This window comes from Chelonia mydas, chromosome 4 (genome assembly GCF_015237465.2).
Source record: "Chelonia mydas isolate rCheMyd1 chromosome 4, rCheMyd1.pri.v2, whole genome shotgun sequence".
NCBI classification, from domain to species: domain Eukaryota; kingdom Metazoa; phylum Chordata; order Testudines; family Cheloniidae; genus Chelonia; species Chelonia mydas.
This window is the reverse complement of record NC_057852.1, coordinates 28,627,616-28,654,636: the sequence shown is the minus strand read 5'-3', so window position 1 is coordinate 28,654,636 and position 27,021 is coordinate 28,627,616. Positions and strand designations below refer to the sequence as shown.

Below are 27,021 nucleotides of genomic sequence, written 5' to 3'. Positions count from 1 at the left end.
TTTGAAGTTTCAGTTAAGATTCTTTACCACGTGTCTTGTTTCCTTCTCAGATTTAAGCACATTAAAATTAAATGCCACAATTTATTCATGAGGAATTAATTCCACAACTCTAAAAGGTAGTTCTTCTGCATTGTTCTATTGACCAGAACTACTACTATTTTTTTTTTGGTATGATGGAAGTTACGTTTTTTGTTTGTTTGTTTGTTTTTTTTTAACAACAAAATATATTCTCTGGTCTCTTCACTGGTGTGATTACATATTAAGCAAGAATTCATTTTTTTAACCCAAAGAAGCTCTGAAATGGACACTTTACAACATCATTTTCTGCAGATAACTTTGAAATATATTCATGTCTTTGTTTCAACATATTACACACTATTTAAAAGAATTTCTTTCTTACGTTTTCATCTCTAATGTGTGTTAGCCACTGCCTCTCTCATTTGGTTTCTCTCTTTTTTTTTTTTTTGTTTTTGTTTCTTTCCACAAACATATTACCATGTCTTACTGTGTCAAATATAATGATTTGAAAGTGGTTATAAAGCACTCCTCATTACCATTTTTTTTAAATAATGAGTTGCATAATGTGCAAATCAGTCATTTGCAAGTAGGAGATGCTTGATCAATGAAATAGAGCAACACAAAATGAAACATTCAGGACTTCTGTCCTGGGCAGAGTGATTCATTTTGGAGAGGACATGTGACTCACAACTTTCCACTAACTTCAGATTTGCACTTTTTAAGACAAGCAACCTAATTTTTCAGCTCGGACAGTAAAGAGTATATAACTCATAGCTATTTGTGTGTGTTGTGCATCGCAAAGATTGTACGTTTAATAAATCAGCCAAGTTTCCAATAACCTGGGAATAGCTTCCAAGAGCGATGGAGTATAAATACTCTGAGGAATATTAGATTGCAACCTGAGCACTTCATGAAGTGTTCAAAAATGCTTGATGTGGATGTGAGTGTTTTAAACTAATGTAGCAAAATTCTCAATTACTGAGGGACAATCTCCATTCATTGATATATTTTGTTTTCCACAACCAAATCTCTGCACAACTTTTCATGAGTGATGTAGCTGAGTACTGTGTTTGGATTCTAATATTTAAACGGAATTGTTAAATCTATTGACCTGAAGTTGGGTTATTGCTGATTATGTGCTTTATGTATCATATGACTTTTAAAAACAAACTTTGTATTTGTGGATAATCTAAGCACTATACCCAGATGTACAGACACTCTTTTCTCAACCTATTTATTACATAATTTTTTTTAACGTTAGCTTTAATAAAATTTTTAAATCTGAGCCTTTTCAATTACAGCAGATAGGATCCTGAAGACTGCAGACTCAGCTGTTCGTGTCAGGGACAGTGATAGTTTGAAGATAGGCCATCTCATTTTATTATAGTAGGATGAAATGTGACGACCTCACAAGAATAGTCATAGGAGTCTCCATCACTGCTGTGTCCTGTCTTTTTGAAGGGAAGCCACGTAACTAAAAGAGCAGGTGCTCAAGGGCATGGAGTGAAAGGGGGACTTGGAAGACATGCACGCTTTCTTAGCTTAGGAAAATTTCATCATAAAGCATTAGTATTAGGATCAGTCAAAAATTAGTTTATATCTAATGGCTTGTCACTAATATGTTAAAGGACTATTTGACCTGCTAAATATATTTATTGGAGCACTTATGCTAAATGTGTGAGTGTACATATCTTGCAACTTATCTTCAGTGAGAGAGAGAATGGGGGGAGACTAGCTTTGTGTCCTTATGCAAATGCAGTAAGTTACAGATGGTATTGGGGAAAAAAACTTAGAAAATGTTGTTGATTGTAGTTGTTTCTGTAAACCAACACACTTCCCTCTCTAATATATTTGCTCAATAACCTACCATAAGCAGTTTCAGAGGAAAGTTAAGCATGCTGTTGAAAGGACACATTAGCATTGTTGCCATCATTTGTTCAGTAAGGACTCTCATACTCAGATTGTGCTTGTTCTACTGTTCTTCAAACTGACTGTATCATTTACTTTAAAGAACAAAGATAAGTAATGAAACGAGGTATCAATTCAATCAAGAGATTTCAGTTGTTTTCCCTACATCCTTAACTTGTCCTGTTGTCCTTTAGTTCATGGTTCTCAAACTTTTTCCTGGTATGTACTGCATCTTAACAGTAGTGAGCTGCATGGATCAACTGTCCCATTCAAGACACCTGTCCTCCTCCCATTCACTGTAGAATAATGCTCCTGGAGCAACACTAGCAATTGCTTACATGGAAAATTAGTATTAATTTAAAGTATTTTAAATTACTCCCTTTCTTTTCAATGTGACTTAGTAGGCGCAAACAAGGAGCAAGCGATAGCATCATGTAACCATTCAGTTGTTTTGATAACCAGGGGGCCGCAGACCAAAGGTTGAGAACCTCTGGCCTAGATCTTTTAGTGAACTGACAGGATTTGACATGTTCCCAATATGACCACACGAGACCTTCGAGCTGAGGTTGCTGCTTAGTTCTTAATGCACTCTTTTTTGCTCTGACAAGTATGAATGGGGCACCATGCTATCATAACAGATAGAAATGATTTTTGGTCAGGATGAGAACTTGCAGAAGGGAATTCTAAATATTGTTAGTTATCAGCTTAAATTTCCCTGAAATGGTGTGGCACAGCACTAGTAAAATTTTCCAAGATTGTCACACTTCATGAAGGAGCATATCCCGAGGCATAGCTGAATAATCTTACTGTGGAACTATAAACTGGAGTTGGCCAAAAAGTAGGAATCACGTTTTTTATTTTGTTTTGCAAAACTTGGTGGGTTGGGGGTTTGTTTTTTGCATAACCAAAAACAGGTGTGACCTCTTATCCAAACATGCCCAAAAGAGTGGGTTAAGGTAAGATTTCACTAAATGGTTCCAGTTTTAGATAGGCTGTGCTTGCCACCATTTCTGTGATCTTGGGTTTATTGAGTTGGTTTTGTTGGGCATTTTTGTCCACCCTTTCTTTCCCCACATTCCCCTTTCCCCCCCACCCCCAGTGTTAAATACATGACACTTCTCAGCTATTGTGAGAAGAATTGATCTAGATAATTGCTTGCTTTCTGCAAAAAGAGTATGTCATTCTACCTGCAGTCATGCCTTTTCTAGTGAACTAGGATTGAAAATTTAGGGTCAGCTTTTCAAAACCTGGTGCATAACTTGCACCCTGCAAAACATACATGTGCCCATGTACCTCTATAATTACATGAGCAGATGGTGTATCCACAGACAATGTGTCTATTTGTGGGCCTGACTCCTGTGTACAAATGTGTGTATACATGCACATACTTGTTAGGGGCAAGTCAGCTGCCAAACTTAAATTTGTTGCCTGAGTTTTTTGATCAAGTTGCTATCCTGTCTTACAGTGTCATGTGCTCTACTCTAGAATGTAGAGAAAAAGACTAGTTCTGTGGGTTACAACAGCTAAAGGTGTAATCAAGGTGTAATGTCGTACTGCCCAGTTGCTGTACAATGCATCATTTCAGAGAGGCTAGAAAGCATAACATCAGTGGATGTTCTCTTCACTTGATGTGCCAAGTTAATAGCAAATTTAGGTTTCCTTAAAGATGAAATGCCTGTGTTAAGAGTCTTGCAGGGTAAATGAAACATCTTATAATTACAGTTCTCTTAACCTTACTTGTATAGGCATTTTGAATGAAGAGCATATCCAAAAGTTTCCGGGGAAGTCATTCTGTATGTACTTTTCAGTGGTTTTTGATGAAACACTTAGGGACTAAACGAAATTAACGCAAGTTTGTTTTTAAAGGGGGAGCCAGCTTTAGGTAGGTTTTTAATTATTGTTGCTAATAGTACATATGGTAATACTTGAAGGGAACAATTGTGCTGTTTCAGAAGCTTTGAAGAGGAAGTTATTCTCTGGCAGTAAGACGTCTCTGATCAACGGGGAACTTGCTGTAGCGAAGGTGGGGCTTCTGTCGGAGTGCTAAGGAAGGACTGTGGCTCGTTCCTTGGGAGCTGGAGGACCTTCCTCTGTGTACATTTTTGGAAATTGGGATTGTAAGTCTCTCCCCTCTTGTGGACAAATGACCATCTCTCTCCCTTTCTGGAAAAGATTTTTGAACAATAAAGCTCTATACCACACTAAGCTTAGGCTTTGTTTTTCAATGTTTGTTTGGCTTTTACCATGTGTTTCTGGTAGTATTATGAAAATAGTAGCATGGAGGGTCTCCAACTGGATGACTCTTTGAGAAGATAAAATTGTTGGTCTCTGAGAAATTACAAAATTCCTTCCCTGGTTTCCCTTCTCATCGCTCCCATGTAAAGTCTCCTCCCACAGCTATTATAAACTATGTACTTTCACTCACTATAGAATGATAAAAGAAAAGGAGTACTTGTGGCACCTTAGAGACTAACAAATGATAGTACAGTAGTACTTTTGAACCAGTGTAAAGAGAGTGTACTCCCCCTTTTTTGGGTCAAACTCACTATATCCAGCTCTGCTAATACAGGTTACTGCTAGCACAGTCTTATGATCACATAAACCATTCAGACTGCCACTTTCTTGTAGAAGGAGTAGTCTCCTTATTGAGACTGTTGGGGGTTTCTCAGCTTGTGCTGCTTTAACCTTTACTGCACACCAGATGTAGGACACGTGGAAGATGGTGCTCTGAGGGAGGTGAAGCTGTCTGGGTAGGGGCTGCAAATGTGTCTTTGGTAGCTGAGGGAGACTAATTAGGAAAGCATGTTTTATTTAGAGGGCGAGGGGTGGCTAGGGACAAAGAGGAAGATGTGCTGGTTGATGGTGAAAGGCAAGGTGGAATCCAAAGACTAGTTGACTGGAAGAGTTTGGCACATGTCTGAAGAATAGCAGGAGGTTTTGACTGTGTGGAGGAAGAAATCAGGAGAATTTACAGAAAGGTCAAACCTCATGGTGGTAGTTGAAGTGATTGTCAGCAGCTGCAAATAAGTATACTTTGTACTGCTTTGTTATTGTGGTGTAGTCTCTGGGGAAAGTGATACATGAATGCTCTATCTAGAGAGGCTGAATCAGTGGTGGTAATAGCAGAGATTCTCAGAAATCTAACTCCCAATGAACTTGACATACTGTTGTATTTTTCATACTGCCATTGAATTCTCTTCATCCCGGTGTAGAAATAGACTCTAAAATGTTTAAAATTTTCAAGGATCTTACATACAAAACCTCAAAGCGCAACACATCTGCTCTATGGCATTGAGTACATTTCTAGCTGTATAGTGTCCTAGAATTTAGAATTTCCATCACCTACCTTGTTTCGTTCCTTTACTTGCTTCTGATGCTTTACTTGAAGGCCTGAATAGAACAGGAAGAGCTTATAAAGCCATAAAAAAAGAAACAGCAGGGATTTTGAGTGAGCTGCAATATGCAGCAATGGCTTAAAGGGTTCTTTGGCACCTGTAAACCTTGGCACTGCTCCCGTTGTATAACTGTGTACCCAAGAATGGAATCGCTTCTAGCTAGCAACATTTTCGATTCAAGCTCTAGCTGACAAGCGTCAATCACAAAACCAAGGTTTTCACCATTAACGTTTTTAAATATAATTCCATTCTTCATTTCTGTTCTAAATTCGCTGACTTTTCTGCATGAAAAGTTTCTTGCAAAAACCAGTCTGACTTGGTGAGTTAATTTCTTTAAAGAACAATTGAATAATACAAACAAAACAGCTCCTAGGTCTACAGGCATAGTCAGCAACAGATGTACAGAACATATTACACACTGAAGATTCATAGCCCAGGCTCACCTCTGGTAGTAAAAGGCATATCTCTTCCCCAACACCTCATTTATTTGTTACTGATGACTGTGGGCAACGATGAGAAAAAAAGACTTTCAGGATTTAGAAGCAGAATAATCCTTTGCCACAGGTAAATGATCTGGATTTGGGGAAGTTTTGAAATAGGAACATGTACAATTTCAAATATCTCTTGCAGAGCTTCATAGAGTACCTTGCCAAAGCATGAAAAAGTTACAAAACCTATTAAGCTTTTAAAACAAAAAAATCTCTGCTCAATATGAAAACGTGTTTTCTCCATCCTAATTAGCATGGAGTGAGCCAAATTCAAATTGAATGTTTTGGGGCAATTGTGAAATGCCTGACTAATTGTGAGTTCTTTTTGTTCACTATCTTAGGCCCCGATCCTGCAAATGGGCACAAAAGTAACGTCACCTGTGAGCAGTCTGCCTTCAGTGGAGCTACCCAATGCATAAATTTTAAGCACATGCATAAGCGTTTGCAGGCCTGGGCTTTTGTTTCTAATTGATATCAGAATCCGCCTCTGTGGTGATATTTCAATACTTCTGGTCTTCGCAATATTTCTGCCAGGACTAGAAGTAGAGAAGCACCTGAAATCAGGAGGAAGAGAGAGAAATTGTTCTCTCAAGATTTGCAGCTTAAATTTGCAGACATCAGCGCTTTAGGTAAGTTTCAGAAAATCATTCAAAATTTGAATCCTTCTCCTACAATGAACATAAACTCCTAACTTTTTGAGTTTAACAAATCCCTGATCCTTCCAATATTAAAGCAGACTTTACCTGAACTTGTTCACTTCTTCTCTTGGTTCTGTCCAAGGGATATGAGAAGGCTTCATTGTATCATGGACATTCAAGTTCTCCACTGCACTTTCTTTTGGTGTATTTTGCCGATAATTCAGCAAGTCCCTGCTAGTCATCTCTGAGCGAATCAAATTTGATACAAACTCTTTCTCTGAAACATCAAAAACCGTCAGAAAAAACTTCCTTTGAAAGAGGTTGCTTTAAAAAGAAATTGAAGAAAATGGAAAATTTCATTAAAGGCTATATTCAATCAATTGGATAACTTCTAATAGAAATCTGAATTGTATGTAAATATGCACAGCTTTATTTTTGTATAGTTCATGACTGCTAGACTGTTTTTATTAACAAACTATAATTGTTGGATTTTTTTCAGTTAAAAAATGCTGGAAAGGGATTTCTAGTTATACAATGACAGTAGTTGCTCTGTGATTAAGATTGTGAGGTTTCCACTATATATCCAACTTTAACGCTGTAGGGAGAAGAGGATGGGCAAAGTCATATCTGCCTCCAAATTGGTTAGGTCAAATTTTTCTACAAAAACATGAAGTGGGCTGAAATGTATAGCAGAGTTGAAAAACTATACCACTTGCTATTTTGTTTCTTTAAACTCATAGCTTACATAACTCTCTTCCTTCCATAGCCATTGGGCATCTTGCTCATTCAAGCCCCTTTGATAACTGATTTAGGCCTATGTCTAGCTAGCAGCCCTAGCCAAGTTCCCTGAGTGGGCACCTCCAGGTGAGAAGTCCCTAAAAGCAGAATTAAATCAATTTATAGCAGGGTTGGCTAAATAAAGAAGTTGGATGGCATTATGATCGTCCACAGGTAGGGTAACTATCCATGAGTAGTAATAACACATGACTGGTAGTCATTGTGCTGACATAACAGTGTGCATTAAGCAGGTGCTGAGGCTAAAGCCAAAGACTGAGTGCTTTGAGCACTTGTGAATCGGTACTGTAGCAGTGTGATGTACACACTTTCCCGTTGGTGTAGTTTTTTGCTTTGAGCAGTGTGTTTCAGGGGCATTTCCAACTTACAGATCAACTTCTACTGCCATCATTGAGATATGATCCTTCTTAGGAAAGATGTACCTTTCAAAAAGAATAATTCAATCAAGACCGTTGTGAGAAGGGCATGCCGTCAATGATACCCTAGTCATCAAAACTGCTACCCCTAGTCCAACCACACTTAACCAGATTCTGCCCTCATTTTCATCTTTGCAGTCTCACTAATTCAATTCAGTGGGAACTCCAAAGGTATTGCATGAGTGTAAGGGAAAGCAGAAAATGACCTTGTGATTAACTGGGGAAATGTGTGTTGTTTATATTGTGTGACTCGGTTTCCCTGTTCAATTTTGTATTGCTTCCTTGCTGAATGCATAGAGCTAAATCAAATGGGGCTGTAAATGGGTTGTTGCAGAACTGAACAGGAGAAGTGAAACAATAACACAAATAAGAAGTCTCTCACATACCCATCTTCAAGAAAGTGAAAATAATAATGACTGGACTACCAGTTGGTGGAGAATTTGCCTGGCTGGCTCAATTCAGGCTAGGATGGTTTACTCTTCCCAAGGCTAAGCCTCAGATCAAAAGACCCTCACTGGTTTAAAAAAGTGCCCCTGGCAGAATTTTTTTTCGGGGGGGTGAGCTGATGGAAGCTGGTCAGGATGTGTCAGTGGAAAAGCTGACAGATGAAAGGACTCACTCAGAGCCAGAGAGAGAAGAAAGCAGGTTAGGGTGTTTCTCCCATGTAAGAGATGTGAAGGAAGCCAGACACCCCTACACTATGGATAGAGTGGCTAAGCTTAAGGAAGGGAAAATGCAGTTAGGTCTTTGTTGTTTTAAGTCTGTTTCTCTAAGCACTGTGTACCTTTTAAGCAAAAGAAATGATGTTCTGTTTTGAAAAAGCTGTGTCTGTCTCATTGCAAATGTGTGCAGTCTAAAGCTCCCAAAGAGAAATCTTTGCCTAGCGTAACCCCAGCTGGACTTGCTGAATTAGTCACAGTTAGAAACCAGGGAGCTGTAACCCAAGTCCTGGTCTGAGAGTGTGTGGATTGTGGAGTTCCACCCACAGGATGTAAAGGCCTGACACCTGTGGGGTTGCATTTGGTGAGACCATAAGAAAGGATAGTAGTGCAGCTATCTAGGTAACTGTGATATGTCAATTATTATTTTAACACACATGCACATTTTACCTCTTATACTTGCCCTTGACAGCCACTCTTGGATCTCTGCAAGGGAGTCTGTCTGTAGAATGTCACGAAGTTTTTCCAAGACCTGGAAGAAGGGCAGTACAATTATGACTAAAAAGGGGTGCAAATATGCCAGACAGTTTTATAGTAGGGCAGTCAAACGATTAAAAAAATAATTGCGAGACTTAAAGAAGTCTAAATTAATTGCAGTTTTAATCACACTGTTAAACAATAATAGAATACCAATTTACAAGTCCACTCAGTCCTGCTTTTTTCAGCCAATCGATAAGACAAACAAGTTTATATTTACAGGAGATAATGCTGCCCACTTTTTATTTATGGTATCACCTGAAAGTGAGAACAGGTGTTCATGTGGCACTGTTGTAACCAGCGTTGCATGGTATTTACATGCCTGATATGCTAAACATTCATATGCCCCTTCATGGTTCGACTTCTGGGGGCTAAAGTTTTACCCTGTTTTGTTTTTCAATGCAATTACGTTTAAAAAAAAAATCTACGTTTGTAAGTTACACTTTCGCAATAAAGAGATGCCACTACAGTACTTGTATGAGGTGAACTGAAAAATACACTTTTTTCTTTTTTTACAGTGCAAATATTTATAATCAAAATAATATAAAGTGAGCACTACACACTTTGTATTCTGTGTTGTAATTGAAATCAATACATTTGAAAATGTAGAAAAGCATCCCAAAATATTTATAATAAATTTAAATTGGTATTCTCTTGTTTAACACTGCGATTAATCACAACTATTTTTAATCTAGTTAATTTGTCTTGCATTAATCGCTTGTGTTAACTGCAGTTAGTTGACAGCCCTACTTTATAGCACTAAACTGTTTACAATTTTTGCCTGTTTCGGTTCAGTTGTGAAATTGTGCAAAATTTTAGTTGTGCAAACTGCTCAGAATGAAATTGCACAGTTTTGTGCAGCCCTAGTAGACAGACATTCATACTGTGCAATGAGGAGAGCACCGTCTACACAGCACTGCAGGGGAACTGGAGCTTTGGGGAGTATGCCATGTACACGGCGTTGCAGAGAGCACTGATTGCAGATCAGGTAACTACTACTCTGCTCTATCCACTTCTGACATTTCCAATGGGAATACTGTATGAGGCTTCCAGTCTGGCAGGGGCAGCTCCCTAGGAACTCCCAAAATAACCTCTGAATACAAATTAACAGGTCAGCTAGATACAGGCAGCAAGAATTGAAACCTCCAGGCGCCCCCTTCTGGGAAATGGAAACATAACACAAAAGGAAAAGGAGGACTTGTGGCACCTTGGAGACGAACAAATTTATTAGAGCATAAGCTTTCGTGAGCAGTGAGCTGTAGCTCACGAAAGCTTGTGCTCAAATAAATTTGTTAGTCCCTTAGGTGCCACAAATACTCCTTTTCTTTTTGCAGATACTGACTAACAAGGCTGCTATTCTGAAACATAACACAAAAGGTTACCATTTACTACTTATATCTTACTTTTATTTCCTGATCCAGATAGTTTGGAACATAGTTTATATTCTCTCTGACTTCTGGCTTGTAATGCATAAAATGGGCTGGAGAAGAGGGACGGGTAAGAACAGAAGGATGGATCTCATGGCCATCTGCAGTCAGAGGACGACCTGGTTGTTTTTTCAAAGGATCTTCCTAAGTAGAAAGTAAGGTATGCAAGGATTCAGCAGATACCACTTACACAATTAAAGTCTAAATGAAGACGTACCCAATCTTGGGTTCCTAAAAGCATCGCTAAAACTGTTAGAGATTCCATGCAACAGGGCCACAAAAAAGGAGAAATACTTAATAATTTAGTCTCCAATCGCTGGTCACAATAGGTGCAGTGCCCCAATATGTCCAGATGTTGGTGCCATAGACCCAGATCCACAAAGGGACTTTGTTGAGTTAGCTGAGGCAGCCAAGCAGGGATTTTGTGGATCACAGTGGTGCTTAAGATTGGGGCTTAGGTGCCTAAAACTGTGGTTTAGACACCTAAAGAGCTCTCTGGATATAGGTCATAATCCTTAAATCTGGATTTTTCTATTCAAAAAGAAAATCTCTGTGGATGTGAGTCATTGTAGGCAAAGTTTTGAATTGTTAACTGTAGCAGATTATTGAGCATGGCTATAAAAAAAACCTGACCTCTTGTATATAATGCAGCACATGCTCGGACTCTCAATTAGTTTAAATTATTGACATAAAAATGCTGAAGAATGAAAAGTTAGACATTACATATATATATGAATGAAAAGTTAGACATTAGAAGTTGTATATTAGAGATGAAACCACAACATTTAAAAGCTCCCTCCTCTACTTGCTTGATGTTTGTGATCCCTTATTTTGGGTCCTTGTCATATTTTAAAGGCCACAGTCTGTGTTGTACAGTTGCTCTCCCTGGCAGTTTGAGAGCTAGGAGTGGATGTACAGTACCTAGGTGCTGAGGGCACAGAGCTGCTATGAATAACTGCAAATCTTTCTTTACCTTTCTCAGTAAAGCAAGGGAGTCTCTTGTCCTTTTAGAGAACTCAGCCATTTCTTCTCTCCCAGGCTCTGGAAATTAATACAGAAATGTGTTTTCAGTTAGTTTATGTTGAAATCAAGACAATAAAATTCCATTTTAACAGTCTGTGGGGTTAGCAAAATCATGGCTACTCACGTGAACTTGGTCGTGATGGACCTTTCCCAATGTGTGGATAAGCCTGGAGTCTTAGTGTAATGCTGCTAGAAGATGGCGTGCCCACGCCCTGCCCAGTTAGCCCATGTTGCTGATCATATTCTCGCTGTGGGATTAGGATTTTGCTGGCAGCCTGGTGTGGTCTTGAAAGACTCCCTGCATCTCTCACAACGCAGACAGGTGCATTATTTAACCCTGGAGGAGAGGCGAACACAGATGCAAACTTTATCACCCTAAACAATCTTCTGCAGACCATCTCAGGGTTAGGGCCTCTGCTGGGTGGGTGGAGGCTGCAGCTATCAAAACTCATTGATTTTTGTGTGGAGTGAATTTAGTGCCTGTAAAAAGGAGAATGTATACAGTACCAGAATATGTGCTGCACTGAAAGGAGAGTGCCAGTGTCTCCATGACTCTTATGCTAATCCAATAGGCCTTAATCATGACTCTGGGTCCTCTGCTTGGCCCCTCACAACCTGCTCTGGCAGAGACCAAGAATGCTGCAGAAGGTGTGTGCACAGCCCTTGTGGGGAGTGGACACCTCGTGTCCTTTTGAGAAATGACTCTTCTAACTGATGCTTGAAAAGAGATGCTTTGATAAGTTCTGCATCCAGCCCTTTCTAGGTGGAGAAAGGAGGTATTTATATTTATATTGCTTGATAATGCTGGCAGGATTGGCAGGTTCTGTGCAAGTTTTCTCTGCATCTCTAATAGTTCTGTGTGTTGCTCTGGGCTTCTTCTCTTAGCAGGCCACTCTTGGAGCTTGTCTGCATGGGAAAGTTAGTGCACAGTAAGCTAGGGAGTGAATTTAAAGCACACTGAGTGCTCTTGGGAGGCTTATCTTAATGTACTCCTAAATCATTAAGCTACTGTGAATGAAGGTGAGAAATAAGTGTGTCCACACTGTGAGCTAGTGCAGAGGGGCTAGTGTGCACTAGGTATTCCGCACTAGCTACTGCAGACTTTTCCCCTCATATAGACAAGCCCTTGTAACCCACTGAGATTTGCTCTGGATTCCCTTATGTTTTAAAGTTGGTATGAAACCAAAATCCCAAGTGTAGCCCTTCGAGGCCAAGCCTGGGTAAACAGAAACCACCTGTTGTTATAGTTCCCCCAAAACAGACAAACTTAAATCAGCAGGTTTTCCACAGTTCTGCTTGTGACCCTTCAAACCAAGTCTCTGCTTATGTAGCAAAAGAAGCCACTGCTAGCACAGCTGGCAGAGGGAACTAACGTTTAAACATTTGGATAATAGATATCACCTATTCCAGTAGAGGGCAGAGGAACACAGTCAACTGGTAATCAAGTGATGATGGTGATGATGTCCTAACTGCTTTCCTTTCTTTCCCCTCAGGACAACAGTCCGATAGAGCAATTCAAATTTACTTAACAGGGGTTAATAGATAGCAAATGTTAATAGACAGCTAAGTATTAACCATGGGCCTTCCTGCAGGCCTCCTCTCCCTGGATGAGGGATGCGACAGTTACAGTGTAGGGCTTTCTAATTAATGGGTCTATTTTTTATCTTTCAGATGCCATCGGGCACATCTGTTTTTCTTCTATAAACTTATTTCAATAACGTGTGTGTCCCGCTTATCTCTGTGCAGATTCAGAGAGTTCAGGACCAGAAGGGCCATTCGATCATCTAGTCTGGCCTCCTGTATGTCACAGGCCATTACATTTCACCTGGTTACCTCTGCATTGAACTCAGTAACTTGTGTTTGGCTAAATCATGTCTTCTAGAAAGGGATCCCTCTTGAGCTGAAGATAGCAAGAGATGGAGGCGCTGCCACTTTCCTTGGGAGGTGTGTTCCAATGGTTAATCACTGTCACTCTTCAAAAAAATTGTGCCTCATTTGTTGTTTGAATTTGTCTGGCTTCAGCTTCCGGTCACTGGTTCTTGTTGTATCTTTCTCAGCTAGATTAAAGAGCTCTTTCATGCCTGGTATTTTCTCCCTATGAAGGTACTTATGCACTGGAATCTAATCACCTCGCAGTCTGTTTTTTGATAAACAAAACAGACGGAGCTCTTTAAGTCTCTCCCTGTAAGGCATTTTCGCTGGCCTTCAGATCATTTTTGTGGCTCTTTTCTTCACCCGCTCCAATTTTTCAACATCCTTTTTAAAAGGCGGTTATCGTAACTGTGTGCGTTATTTCATATCCATCTCGCCAAAGCCATAACCACCTCCCGGCTGCCCTGTTTATACAACCCAGGACTGCATTAGCCCTTTTTGCCACAGCATTGCCCTGAGAGCTCATTATGAGTTACATGTTCACTGGGACCACTAAATCCTTTTCAGAGTCGCTGGTTTCCGGGATACAGGCCCCCATTCCAAAGGGCTGGTCTGCATTCCTTGTTCTGAGGTGTATAACTGCATTTGGCTATATTAAAACGCAGTTTGTTTGAAGGGGCTCAACTTCCTAACCAACCTAGATCACTATATGGCTGCTCTGTCCTCGTTGTTGACTGTTCCCCCAATCTTTGTCATCCACAGATATTATCAGGAGAGATTTTATATTTACTGTACTTTCAGATCATTGATGAAAATGATGAGTAGTATCAGTCCTAGTACAGAATCCTGCTAGAAACACCCTCGTTCAATTATGATTCCCTATTGCCAGCTCCTTTTCAAGCTCTGTTGGTTAGCCAGATCTTAATCCATTTAACATGTGCTCTTATTGATACTGTATAGTGCTAATTTTTTAATCAGAATATTCTGTGGTACAAGGTCAAACGTCTTAAAGAAATCCACGTATATTACATCTACACAGTTACCATTATCAACCACACTTGTAACCTCATCCAGTGAAATAAGGTTTACTTGACAAGACCTATTTTCCATAAGACCATGTTGGTTTGCATTAATTATATTCTTTATCCGTTGACTCCCATATCATCTTTCCTATTATTATACCCAGGACTGAGGTCATGTTTACCAGCCTATAGTTACTTGGGCCATCCCATTTGCCCTTTTTGAATATTGGCACAACATTAGTACTCTTCCAGTCTTCTGAAATTTCCCCAGTATTCCAAGATTTTTAAAAAACTAACATCAGTGGGCCAGTTATCTCTCAGCCAACTGGGATGTTTTTGGCCAAGTTATTTGGCCCTGCTGATTTTAAAAGGTTTATCCTTAGTAGCTGTTGTCTAACATCCTTTTCATTTGCTATTAGACTGGAAAGCACTTCATTATCAGAATTGTGTGATAGGAGTACATCATCCTGCTTCTTTCCAAAAACAGAACAGAAATGTTTATTGAATACTTCCACTTTTCCTGCATAATTAACAACAATTTTCCCATCTCCATCTAGTAATGGGCCAACACTGGTGTCTCTCACTGGGTTCTAGATAGGTCACATGACCAGTTTGAAAGCGAGGGCTCAGGAGGTGGGGATGACTGGAGAGCGATCCCATCCCACAGTTAACCTTCAGCATTGCCTTCTGTCCTGGGGGGAGCAGGGAGCTGGGCCTGGCCCTGCAGGAGAGGGGCCCCACTGTGAGTGCAGGACCTCCCTCCCCTCTGCACTGGACCAGAGTTGTGGGTTGTGGTGCTGGGCCAGAGGGTGCAGCTGTGCAGGGGTCAGTGCCCCCTCAGCATGGGTAGGAGGAAGAGGTGGCCATGAAGGAGGAAGAAGACATTGGCCTATCATTTTGGGCCTCCCCACCATGAATTTGGACCCTGGATGTGTTGCAAAAGAGGACAAAATGCAGTTGGTGGGTGTGACAGAGAGGCCCATTTGTGGTTCTGTGGCAGGCAGCTGTGTTAGCAGCTCTTCTCAGGCCTGACATACACACCACACTTAGCACACTGTTGTCATTATCTGTATCTAAAAAGTAGCATGTAAGATACCAACTGAAAATTAATAACTCACTGATCATTAATATTCTTGCAAGATGTCTGCACAGGGTGTGTACAAAGAATTATGAATATGTGCTAGAATTATATTCTAAAAATGTATTTGGCAAGCGATCCATAAGTCCAGCCTGCCATAGACAAAGGAATGTGTATGTGTTTGTCTCTGCCTGATGCCCAGGCTGGACGGACAATGACAGTCCATCTATATATAGAAGGTAAACAAAGCTATCCAGTGAGGGAGAAGACAGCAAGGCATTTACTCCCCAGCAAGAGAGAGAAACTTTCTCTTGGCAATAAAGGCTGGGTCTGAACCTCAAATAGGTAATAGAATTAACTGATTGTATATAATATACTGTTTTATAAAAGTGTATCAGGTAAGGCCTCTTCTGAAAGCTAATGACATACTGGTGATTAATATAATTGTGAAATGTATGTATTAACACTATATGAGGAAATATGGATACTCAGTGATCTCATGCTTTAAAGTCTGTGACCAAACACAGGGAGAAACAGCTACCTTCCTTCCTGTCTGGGAGAAATCCTATCTACCTGTCTCCAGTGAAATTAAGCAAGGTGTGACCAATAACGGGAAGCTTCATTTATATACAAATCAGCAGGGGGATGGGAAGTCCACAGGAAGAGAAGAACAGCATGAGGTCATCCTGAGCCTTGGAACAAAACAGTAAGTTCAGGAAGATATATATAGAGAGGAGAAGCCATCTTGGCATCTATTACTGGCCAGACACAAGGGGCCAGTGCTTTTGCAAGCTGAGAAAGGTAGTCCTTCAACCATGGGGATTGATGTCTCTGGAAATGAAAGAATGGAAAGGACCTTGAACAAAAACTAGCTTATTAAGTTAGGTCTTAGCCATTAGAATGTGTATTTTTACTTTTCTTTGTAACCCTTTCTAACTTTATTCGTTCTACTTGGTATCACTTAACCCTGTGCCCTTTTGTTAATAAATGTATTTTATCTTTGCAATAAACCAACTCAGTGCTGTGCTTGCGTGTGTATTTATCCCAGTAAAGTTAATAAGCTGCAATATGCTTTTATCTCTTCAAAGCAGCAAACAAATCTTATTATTTCTCTGAGTGTTTCAGAAGAAGCCTGGCCCCTTCAGGTCAGACAGTTTTGGGAAAATTCAGGACTGGGAATGTGGAGTCACCGCTACATAAGGTAACTGGGAGATCAAGACCACTCTAGTCTTATTCTCGTCCTCCTGTGTGTCCCTAATGCAGCTGATCTCCCAATCTTTTAAACACATGCACACTTCAAAGTTGACTTCACTGGGACTATGCGTGTAATTAAAGTTGAGCAAGTCTGTAATTATTTGCAAGATCAGGGCCTTATAGATTTTAGGGCTTCAGAGCAGTTTTCATTTTAATTCCATGTGTTAAACTTACAACATTCCGAAATGTGTGTCTTTTGGGCTGAAATTTTCCATGATTGTTCCCTGCCAGAATGTGACTGTCAAGTAAATGTAGGAGCAAGTCCCTTCAGCTAGGTTTTTAATTATCAAAGAATGAAAAATATTTTTCCATAGTAAAAAATAAATTAAAAAAGTAAGCACACTTTTTATCAAGGTTATAGCAAAAACGATGGGTTTATTTTGTGGAGAACTGGGAAACTTCTCATATATTTTCTTATGAAAAATGTGTGCCTGTTTCCATTCCCACCACTTCACCCTTTGTATGGTTATCTCCCCAGATGTGAATGGATTGATTTTTTTTTTTTTTTTTTGAAACCAGACAATCAAAGACAAAACAAGACTGTGGGGAAATCATCTAGCATGAATGAACTATCAGGAATTAAAATCACTGAGGTTAATTTATTGCAAATCTCTCGACCAGTGGTTCTCAAACTTTTTTTCTTGGACCACTTGAAAATTGCTGAGGGTCTCGGCGGACCACTTAATGCTCTTTCCAGATGTTGTTTGTACTGTTAGCTAATTATTGTAAACCACTTTGTATAAAAGCACTACATAAAAAAACCTTAATAATTAACATTTTTTGTTCTACAAATAAAAGCACACAAGTCATATTTTAATATCAGTACTCTTACCTTTCTAATGTGATGGGTGTGCCCTCTCTTCTCCACCTCAGCAGCTCCTGAGCTGGGGCTGGGAAGGAGACCCGGGGGAAGGTGATCTCTTCCTCTCTCCCCCGCCACAGCAGCCCCCGAGCTGGGGCTGGGAAGAAGGGCCATCTCTCCCTGGCAGCCACAGCCCTGGAGCTGTGGAAAGTCACCTCTTTCTCTGGCCACCTCAGCCCTGCACGTCCCAAATTCCTCCCATTCCCTCTTCTCACCCCACTACCCCCTCCCACCTATCCCCTATTCCCCCCAAGGCCACCACCTCACCTTACATGTGCTTCTTCTCCAGGGTCCAGGCACCTAATTAGTGGAGCCACGCCTGCGCGGCTCCACTATTTGGGTGGGTGGCCCTTCATTGTTTTGTGTGCGGCCACCCAGGCACGCACCTTAGAGGGAACTATCCACAGATCACCTGAATGGAGCTCATGGACCACTGGTGATCCACGGACCAGAGTTTGAGAAACTCTGCTCTAGACAGATAAACATGTCTGGAGAAGTAACACACCCTGGGGGGAATTGCATCTACTGATTTGACCAGGCTAAAGCGGCCCAGCAAACAAAGAACGGAGAATTGTATAAAATCCAGCCTGATACAGAGGCGGGTTCACTCTCACTTGATGCAATAACTAATAGGACACTGTGACCTAGAAGGACAAACCCCACCAGTGGGTTTAAAGGACTTTGAGACCTACCAGGGTTCTGTGTGGTTGATAGGTGTTACTTGGTAGTGAGCATGAAAGCTGTTTATTGTTTTATGGCATGTTTTCTGTGTCATCCTTTTGTTCTGAATACACACTTTCCTTTCTGAAGACTGGCTGGCCCCTGGTTAACCCTGTCATTGCCCCTGAGTGAGAACAGAATGGCTGTTGCTGAACTAAACTCAAACGTATTAAAGTGATCACAGTGAATTGCAGGAGGAATTGGCGCATGCACTGTACATTCACCTCAATCCGTCAGGTGCTGACAATGCACAAGAGAAGAGCAGGACAGGTTTCATTTGTCTAGACACTGGATGCCTGTGCTGCTGGCAACACCATGGCACTTTTCAATAACGGGGACGTCTATGAAAAAATTGCACAGGGGAAAGGAGTATGACAGGGGTCAGCAGCAGTGCCGTGCGAAAACAAAGGAACCATGGCAGGCACCACAAAGACACTCAGAAATACCGATTTTTAAAAAAAAATAAACCTCAGAATATATTTAAAGTACAATTTGCAGTATGTGTGCATGGTATATGGGGGGAAATCCTCCTCCTGGTGTGAATTTTAAGAATGCTGTTGTGACTGACGTGGGAGTTCCCTGTAATAAGTATGGATCTATGAAAAGTTGATACCTGTGTCTTGAGTGCTTGGGGATGGGCTGAGCGCCATCTTTAAATTTAAAACTTAAAGGAAAAAACCATGCAGATGCTTACCCAAAGTCCCTTCCCCTTCATCAGGCTTGTCTGAACTCCACTGGCGGGATTGGCTAGATTGTGTTGGAGTCTCAAATAGGTCATGGCTGGAACCCCGCACCGAATCTCCCTCTTCCTTCCCGTTCATGGCAGGTGGTCTGTCTTGGGCTCCTCTGAGGTATCCAGAGTGGTCTGCGGGGTGCTGATGGGGTTTCCGTTAAGTAAGGCATGCCACTCATAAAAGTGGCAGATCTGCAGCTCCGCACCAGATCAATTGTTGCTCTCCCTGGCCTTGTGGTACGCCTGCCACAGTTCCTTGGTTTTCAAGGGGCACTACTACTGATCCCTGTCATACCCCTTTCCCTGAATCCCCAGGGCAATTTTTTCATAGATGTCCACATCTCTGTGACTGGTCCATAGGTGTGCTTTCACAGCCTCTTCTTCCCACAGGCCCAGGAGATCCAATATCTCCTATCTATTCCAGGCAGGAGCGTGTCTCATGCCTGGAGCCAGCATAGTCATTGGGCAGCGGCGCACACCGGAGAGCTGATAGGTGCGCTCACTAAGGTAGGTAACCAGGAAAAGATGTTTCAAAAATACATGGGGGGCTAACAGGAGGGTTGTGGTTTCTGGGCTTCATGTCCCCTGGGCAGTGGAGTTTACAATTGTGACCAGAGTGGTCACTGTCGCAGGGCGTTGTGAGGCAGCTGTTGGAGGACTGTTAGGGTCGATACAGGTAAAGAAGTGTCTATGTTTGCACTGCGTTGATCTCAGTGCATTGACCATGGTTCCATGCCGTTTGGGGAGGTGGTTTTAATTTGTCACCATAATGGTGCACTTAGGTTGGCCAGAGACAAATTTGTGTGGACGCTGTGATGATGGCAGACCAGCCCATGCCAAGGCTCGTAGGCTTCAGCTGAACACTGACAAATACATTGCTCAAGCCAATTTGGCTCACCTGTGTTAACATAGGTATTAGAGTTATAAAATGTGTTGTGTTGGACTTTATGGAATGCTTGTAAGTTGCTGCCTGCACTAATCTCACTTATAATATCTGTATCCCATGTTATAAGGTAAAGTTTAAGTGTTTGCTCTGTAACTGTAAATCACCAGTCAGGAGAAAAGCATTACCAAGTGTGAAATACTAGTTTGCCACAGAAGATGTTATCTCCTGCCAAATGAAAGAAGGCCCATCAACACCAGACAAACCTCTGTGGAACATTAGAGGACCAAAGACTTTGTTGTTTGCTTCTCTCCCTGAAACCTCCCATGAAGAGGAAACGTGCAACTGAATTCCTCCCAACTGCTCAACTTGAAGCAGAAAGGGGGAAGGAATAAAAAGTGCTAACAAGGAGAAACTGTATCTTTCATGCTGCTTGGACTCTGAGGAACAAGAATGACAAAGCATAAGCAAACAATCCCCAATGCTGGGCGTGGGTTAGCACTAAAGGACATCTAGAGCTTGCCTATTATAGTAGCTTCTATTACCTTTTGAAACTTAAGACTGGAACTCTTTTATGTGTATATGTGTTTACCTGCTTTAACCTTGTAAATAACTCTCTTATTTCCTTTTCCTTGTTAATAAATCTTTATATAGTTCACTATAGGATTGGCTACAAGCGTCGTCTTTGGTGTGAGATCTAAGGTACAATTGACCAGGGGTAAGTGACTGATCCTTTGGGACTGGGAGTAACCTAAATATTGTTGTGATCTTTCACCAAGGTATGGTCACCTGGGTGTCAAAATAGATTGGAATACCCCGCGGGACTGTCTGTGACTCCATGTTAAGGCTGTTATAGTGTCTGAGGAGTCCACACTTGATAAGTGGTGAATTATCATTGGTGAAATCTGAGTAAGGAGCTCAAAACCAATTTGGGGTTTGTGCCCTGTTCCCTGACAGTCTGCCCTGTGGTTGATACTCATACCTTGAGGCAGGACTACTGGACAGACGCATGCACAAATCGGTCAACACAAGGTGACTTTTGTCACCCTAACTTTGTAGTGTAGACTAGGCCAAAGGAAATTGGGTTCCTTTTATTCTTTCAAAAGCCTCTATTCCAGATACAAGAAATAGTGTTACCTATTATGTATCTTTCAAAACCAGTTTGAGCTGCTTCACCCTTCAGTCCTCACTGCAAAAGGTACGTAAGCCAAGTGCTCCATAATTACTCCCGCCAGTCCTACGTCCACTAATCTTAATGTTTCTCTAATAACCAATTTGCGACTGGTTTTTGTTCCCCTTAGTGACTCACAATATACCTTGGCAATAGGTACCTGGCCATGTGTGAGCATTCCCACCACTCCCCGCATACCACCAACACAGTGTATTTATACAGAAATTACACAAAAGTGGGAAGTTTGATACGGAATTCTAAACTGAATATCCAGATAGCTCCATCAGTCAGTCAGCCTTTCCCAGGACCCTGCATCATGACCACCACTATATTTCTGGAGGAGGGGGATTGAATAGGGACTCCCTCCAGAGCCCAGCAAATGGTAAGGACTGTAAACAAAACCCCCAGAAACAGCTGCCCCTGAACTTTAAGGAAGTTTTGTATCTGGACCCAAGTTTCAGGGCCATTTTGTTCATTTGCTAAGTGACATGGAGACCTTCCTTTCTCAGGGCCTTTAGGGGCTTCCCTCCTTGTATCTGCTGATTCAGGAAAGAAAGGAGTAGGAATGATGATCACACCCAGGGCTCATGTGTGGCAGTGTGTAGCGCACTATATCTAGACCATTGAGCTGGCATTACAAACTACACTGAAACATATGGCTGCTATTGGGGAAGGGTGAGAGTTATTTAAGTGATGGCGGGAAGCTATGACATGTTGGTAGTTATATAAGGGGATTTTTTTCTCAATATGCTGTGCAGGGCTGTGCCAAATACAAGGTGGGAGGAGATGTGCTTCCTAAGGCTTTGTCTACACTACCCCCCGGATTGACACGCTGGGGATCGATGCACCAAGGTTGATTCAGTTGGTCCAGTGAAGACCCGACAAATCAACTGCAGATCGCTCCCCAGTCAACCCCAGTACTCTACCCCGAATGAGAAGACTAAGGTAAGTTGACGAGAGAGTGTCTCCCGTTGACCCAGCGTAGTGTGGACCCAGTAGTAAGTTGACCGAAACTATGTCGACTCCAGCTACGTTATTCATGTAGCTGGAGTTGCGTAGCTTAGGTCGACTTACCGCGATAGTGTGGACAAAGCCTAAGTCGGATTTCTCAGAGCCTACGGTTCCACGGTAATCATGTTACATCCAGACTATTGCTGGAGGGGCCTCGCAGCTGCCATTTACTGTTGCCTGCTCATTTACATTTGAGTTGTGCTTGGTAACTGGTTTTAAAAAAAATGAAGTAGTTTGTAAAGTTTTCTTCTTCAGAGAGAATAGTAAAACAGATGAGGAAGGTGAAATAGGTCCAGATTCTGCTGTCAATTACAGTGTTGTAAATTTGCCCTGTACAGAACACAATGGAATGAACTTCAGATTTATACATGTATAACTGAGAGCAGAAATTGGCCTTAGTCTGCATATGCAGGCATAGTTACTGGAGATGCCTTTTAATTTTTGTTCTCTGAATGGAGCTGTAGCATCAAATGTTCAAAGTCAGAGTAGGTCTTCACTGCACGGTGAGGGTATGTCTATGCTGCAAACAAAAGCCATAGCAGCAGAGCCTGAGTCAACTGATGGGTTCTCAAGGCTTGTGCTACGGGGCTCAAAATAGCAGTATAGACGTTGTGGTGTTACTGTGGCTTTAAGGGAATGAACAGAATCTTCAGGGTGTGGCAGCTGACAGCTGGAGAAGGCAGTCTGGCAAATTCTCTCTGCTTTTTCCAGATTTAGATCTGACTCCTCTAACAGTCTCTTTCTTACACTGATAGTGTGTAACGTTTATACCCACCACAATATGATCTCCTATCATTGACTGCGATAAAGCCAAAGGAGACCTTTTCAAAGATTTATAGAAAGCTGTTTAGAAAATTCTGTTATATATACAAATACATTTGTGCTAAGGAAGTGAGATGTGGTGTTACTGTGGCTTTAAGAGAATGGCTAGGATTTCGAAGGTGTAGGAGCTGACAGCTGGAGGAGGTTGTGGGTTTTAGGTTAGAGGTTAGGCTGACCTAAGCTAAGATGCTCTGTGTATATGTTAACTATGTATCCAATAAAGACTGTTGTTAAATTGCTAGCTACGAATTATTAGCGGATTACTTGAATATAAAACAACACAGTCCTTTCTGCTCCGGCTGGAGCCCACGCTCTGAAATCTGGTGAGGAGGGAGGGTCTCAAAGTCCAGGGACCAGCCTAACCGGAATATCTACACTGTTGTTTTTAGCCCCTTTGTGCAAGCCTGAGTCAGATGACCCAGGCTATGAGACTCACTGCCGTTTTGGGGTGTGTGTGTGTGTTTTTTTGTTATTGCAGTGTAGACATACCCTGACTGGCACCCAGGTTAGCCCAGCCTGGGTTTGAGCATCCCCCTTGCTAAGCCATACTTGAGTTACTGCATCCTCACTGGTGCTGCACCCCCACTGTCACTAGGACTTCTGGGGCAAATCCCATGGTTCTTTGTACTGAGATGCTCTAGGATTGTTTCCCAGTCAGTTGTGAGAGAACTTGTCTGTCTTGCTGGCGGGGGCACGGGGGGGTGGGGGGGAGTGTGAGAAGGCACTGGAGGACTATCAGTACTCAAGTGATTTATCCTGTGTGTTCACTGCAAAACTGGTGGGTTTCATCCTCAGTTAAAGTGGATCCTGGGCTCTAATCTGTACCCCCCCCCACCCCCCAGCTGAGTAAACTAACCCTGGCTTAAAGCACCTAAGAGTCTGGGTAAAAGGTTTTTCTGTGTGGACAATAGAGGGGTTTGGGCTAAAACCCAGGTAAGAGCCAGGGTTAATTCAACAGTGAAGACTTAGCCATTTCCATCCATTCGGGTATCTGGAGGAAGGAATTCCAGGATTTTGAACATGTCTTGAACATGACCAGGTAGGGTAGATTGCATTCTGCCCCCCAGAAGGGCCCGGGTCTTCATTACTGCACAGTAGGAGACCTCAATGCCTTTCTACCTGTGCTATGGAACGCGCAGTGGCACATTCCTCTCCAGCAGGTGCTAGTGGGGCCGGGGTGGTTTTGCCCTATTAAAATAAAGCAATTTTGTTAATAGGGACCATGGGAGACAGGCACCTAATTGTCATTTGTGCCTTTGAAAATCTCTCCCTTAAGTTAACCTATACTGTTTAAAGTGGGTAGCTTTCTAAATGGAAAGCAGGTGCCCTAGAATGTCAGTTGTGGCTTAGCAGTTGAGTACACTGTTAATTGATGACAGACTCTCACTCTAAACAAGGCTCTCTTTGAAGAAGGGATTATGTAAAAATGACACCTTTTTACTCCACAAGTGTGTGTTAAAAAATGGAGCTGGTCAGAAAAGCAGGTGGGGGAGCATTGCAACATTTAAAAAAAAAATTTCCTTTGTGCTGAAATTTTCTGACCAGCTCTAATTCAAAGTCGGACCACGCCATCCTCTTGACTGTAGGGATTTTAAAAAACAAAAGAAAAGCTGACTCATGTTAGTTGTATTGTCTCTTGAGTACTATAGAAGAATGAGTTAGGTTCCAATATGGTTCATGAATCATCATCCACAGATTCGTTAATTAAGTTCCAATTGCAGGGCCAAATTCTAAATGCCAGACCCGCAAACCCAGTCTGAGACATTTTTAGATTATCTGACTTTCAGTCTTTCAGTATCTCCTTATCTCTCCATCTCCTTTCCTCTCATTCTGGTACCTAGATTTACACTTTGGGTACTTTTTTTTCTTGTGAAACTGGAAACAAACGTGAAGGATTTTTCATGTTTGCTGCTGAGTAATTTTTTTTTTTTAAAGAAAGACCTAAAACACAAACATTTCTTTTCAGGAGAATCAGGCCGGATGTGGTTATGCGTCTCTAGGAGGATGTTTTACCTTGAATATGGCAGACTGCCCTGGGATGTGGGATGTGTCTGGAGAGAAAATAAGTTCCAGTTGCTCTTCCAAAAGGAGTATCGCTCAGGCTTCCCTGTGTTACTGCTCTGTAGTTGAACTGAGGCTGAGGCTGTTGTTTGAAATTGATATTCATGATGTAACTTTGCTATTCTCCCCACAGCAACTCTTGGGCTACTGGGTTCTGACAGTGTCTCATCAGCAGCGGCCAAATGCTGGAAGTACAGAATAACAATAGTCATGGGCATGAAGGGAGCAGAACACTTGAATTGCTACTGGTTTTTCTTGTGACTGTTTTATACTTTGTTACTGTCTCTTCAATATTCCTTCTGGGGCAGCCTTAAGCAGGCACAGGCTCAGTTGGAGACTGTCTAAGGCTCCACTTCTAGGGGATGGCATAATAGTCTTGGAACCACTTTGGTCAATTACCACTAGCCAGCACTGAACTGCTCTTCTACACATGCAAAGTCTCTGCCCACATGGTCCACCATTCATTGCTGCACACATCTTTGCAGAAACAGGGACACTTCTTTATAGGAGGAAATGACAGAGAGGGGAGACTGGATTTGTTGTTGAGTTGTGTGTGGGAAGAAGAGGGCAGGCAGTAATGGGTGAGGAATGCCACCTTTCCTTAGGATTTTGATATATTTATTAATAGTAGATGGTATTGTGATTGGATGGTAAACTACCATTCTACAGTTTACTGTTGCTGAAAACTCAGATAGTATAGCAGATATATTTACGACTCACTACCTCGCTTTAGATATCTTTATGACTCACTACCTTCAGCTTGTTTCTTCGCCCTCCCCTCCTTATAATAATACTCTCACACTGTCTGTCTCTCTCAGCCCTGAATTTATCACCTTGGATACGATACATTTGGGACCTCCAGCTCTAATGCAGCATTTTAAGAATATTTGAGTTGTTTTATGCCATCTCTATATTTACATCACAAAAACCTTTCTCATTTATACCTCTTTCAATATGTATCAAAAATAATTGTTTTTCCCTGTGTGTGTGTTGCCAGAGGAGTAAAACATGGGAGTTTTTCTGTTCAGCCGTGCTTGCTCGGCTGACCTTAACTAGTTTTTCTTTCGTAGAGTTCCAAGTCATTTTGCATGACATTGAAAATTCATTAGAAAAGATGAAAGCTGTTGTGCCCTTTCAGAAGTCATATGTAACAGTCTCACCGCCTGCTTTCAGATTTGGGGTTTCTCTGGAACCAACATGACTATTCAATCCTTTTCCTTTATTACTAGCATTTATGTTACAGGGTTAATCATATGACGGGGGACAATCAGTAAGCCATACACCCATTGTGGGTATTCTGAATATCACATGATGTCTGTATTTCAATATCCAGATAATATCCATAGGATGTGCTGGTGCTGTAACTTTCCATCTCCTCAATTCTGATTAAGAGAGAACTCTAGTTCAGAGGACTCTAATCATTAGTAAATCAAATTCAATCTCTTTCCAGGAAAAGAAGGAAATGAAATGAAGGCATCATCAGAAAACTCCTGTTTGTAAACACTACATGCTGTCAGTTGTGGGTATAACAGGGTGCTCTGCCCCTTTAAGGGCTAGGGAGACTAGAGCCAGCCAGGCCTGTTCTGAGGCAGAGCCCCTTTAAGAACAGGCCTTTGGGCTTGGTAGAGGGGGGTTTTTAGACCCAGCTGGGGTAGGTTGTCTGATTGCCTGATGATGAGCACCTGATGCCTACCAAGGCTGACAGAGCATAGTTGAAGAGGGGAGCTGGAGGAAGCAGGCTGACTGCTTATGGCGGACGGGGTATGAGCTGCCAGGGGCAGGGAGGGTTTAGCAAGGAAACTCCTGGGTCAGGGGAGTTGTTTAGCTGTTGGATGTATGTGGAATGGTTTTGTTTGGGGGGAAGGGTGTTACTGGAGATTCTTGGTGTTACCAATAAGTGGTGCCCTGAAGAAAGTTCCTGCAGATCCTGGGGGCGTCACTGATTCTTTCCTGGGCTGTGGAGGCCAGGCAGCATTTTACAGTGGGCTTTGCCAGTCAAACCTGTTCTCTGGTAAACTGCACAGAAATACTTTCCTAATTAGAATTTAGCATGATCTGGCAGCTGTGCCAATTAGTCAGCAGCTAACTGAGTAAATAAAACAAAAAGCACTGCTGACATCTATGGATTATGAACTGTTGGTTAGTTTATAGCTAATCCAGATTAGTACAGCAGAAAGGTGGTTTTTGTTGGGTTCCCTGAAAGATACTTACAATAATTACATTTCAAT

General features: G+C 41.7%; 1 protein-coding gene across 1 annotated transcript; it reads right to left on the bottom strand.

Annotated features, from left to right (window-relative positions):
- Window positions 1–3,895: 3,895 nt before the first annotated feature.
- Window positions 3,896–25,440, bottom strand: C4H4orf17 (chromosome 4 C4orf17 homolog). The gene is made up of 8 exons (XM_027825430.2): window positions 24,746–25,440; window positions 11,429–11,641; window positions 11,255–11,322; window positions 10,258–10,425; window positions 8,768–8,849; window positions 6,553–6,724; window positions 5,273–5,316; window positions 3,896–4,089 (listed from the first exon to the last, which is right to left on the bottom strand). The coding sequence occupies exons 1-8, from the start codon at window positions 24,897–24,899 to the stop codon at window positions 3,896–3,898; spliced, it is 1,095 nt and encodes a 364-aa protein (XP_027681231.2). The 5' UTR covers window positions 24,900–25,440.
- Between the last annotated feature and the right edge of the window lie 1,581 nt (window positions 25,441–27,021).

Coding starts and splice junctions, on each gene's coding strand:
- C4H4orf17 (XM_027825430.2), bottom strand. CDS start 24,899: ATGAATATCAATTTCAAACAACAGCCTCAGCCTCAGTTCAACTACAGA. Junction 6,725..8,767: donor GTCAAGGGCAAGTATAAGAG/GTAAAATGTGCA, acceptor TTGATGTTTCAG/AGAAAGAGTTTGTATCAAAT. Junction 4,090..5,272: donor AAGTAAAGGAACGAAACAAG/GTAGGTGATGGA, acceptor AATCTTTTCCAG/AAAGGGAGAGAGATGGTCAT.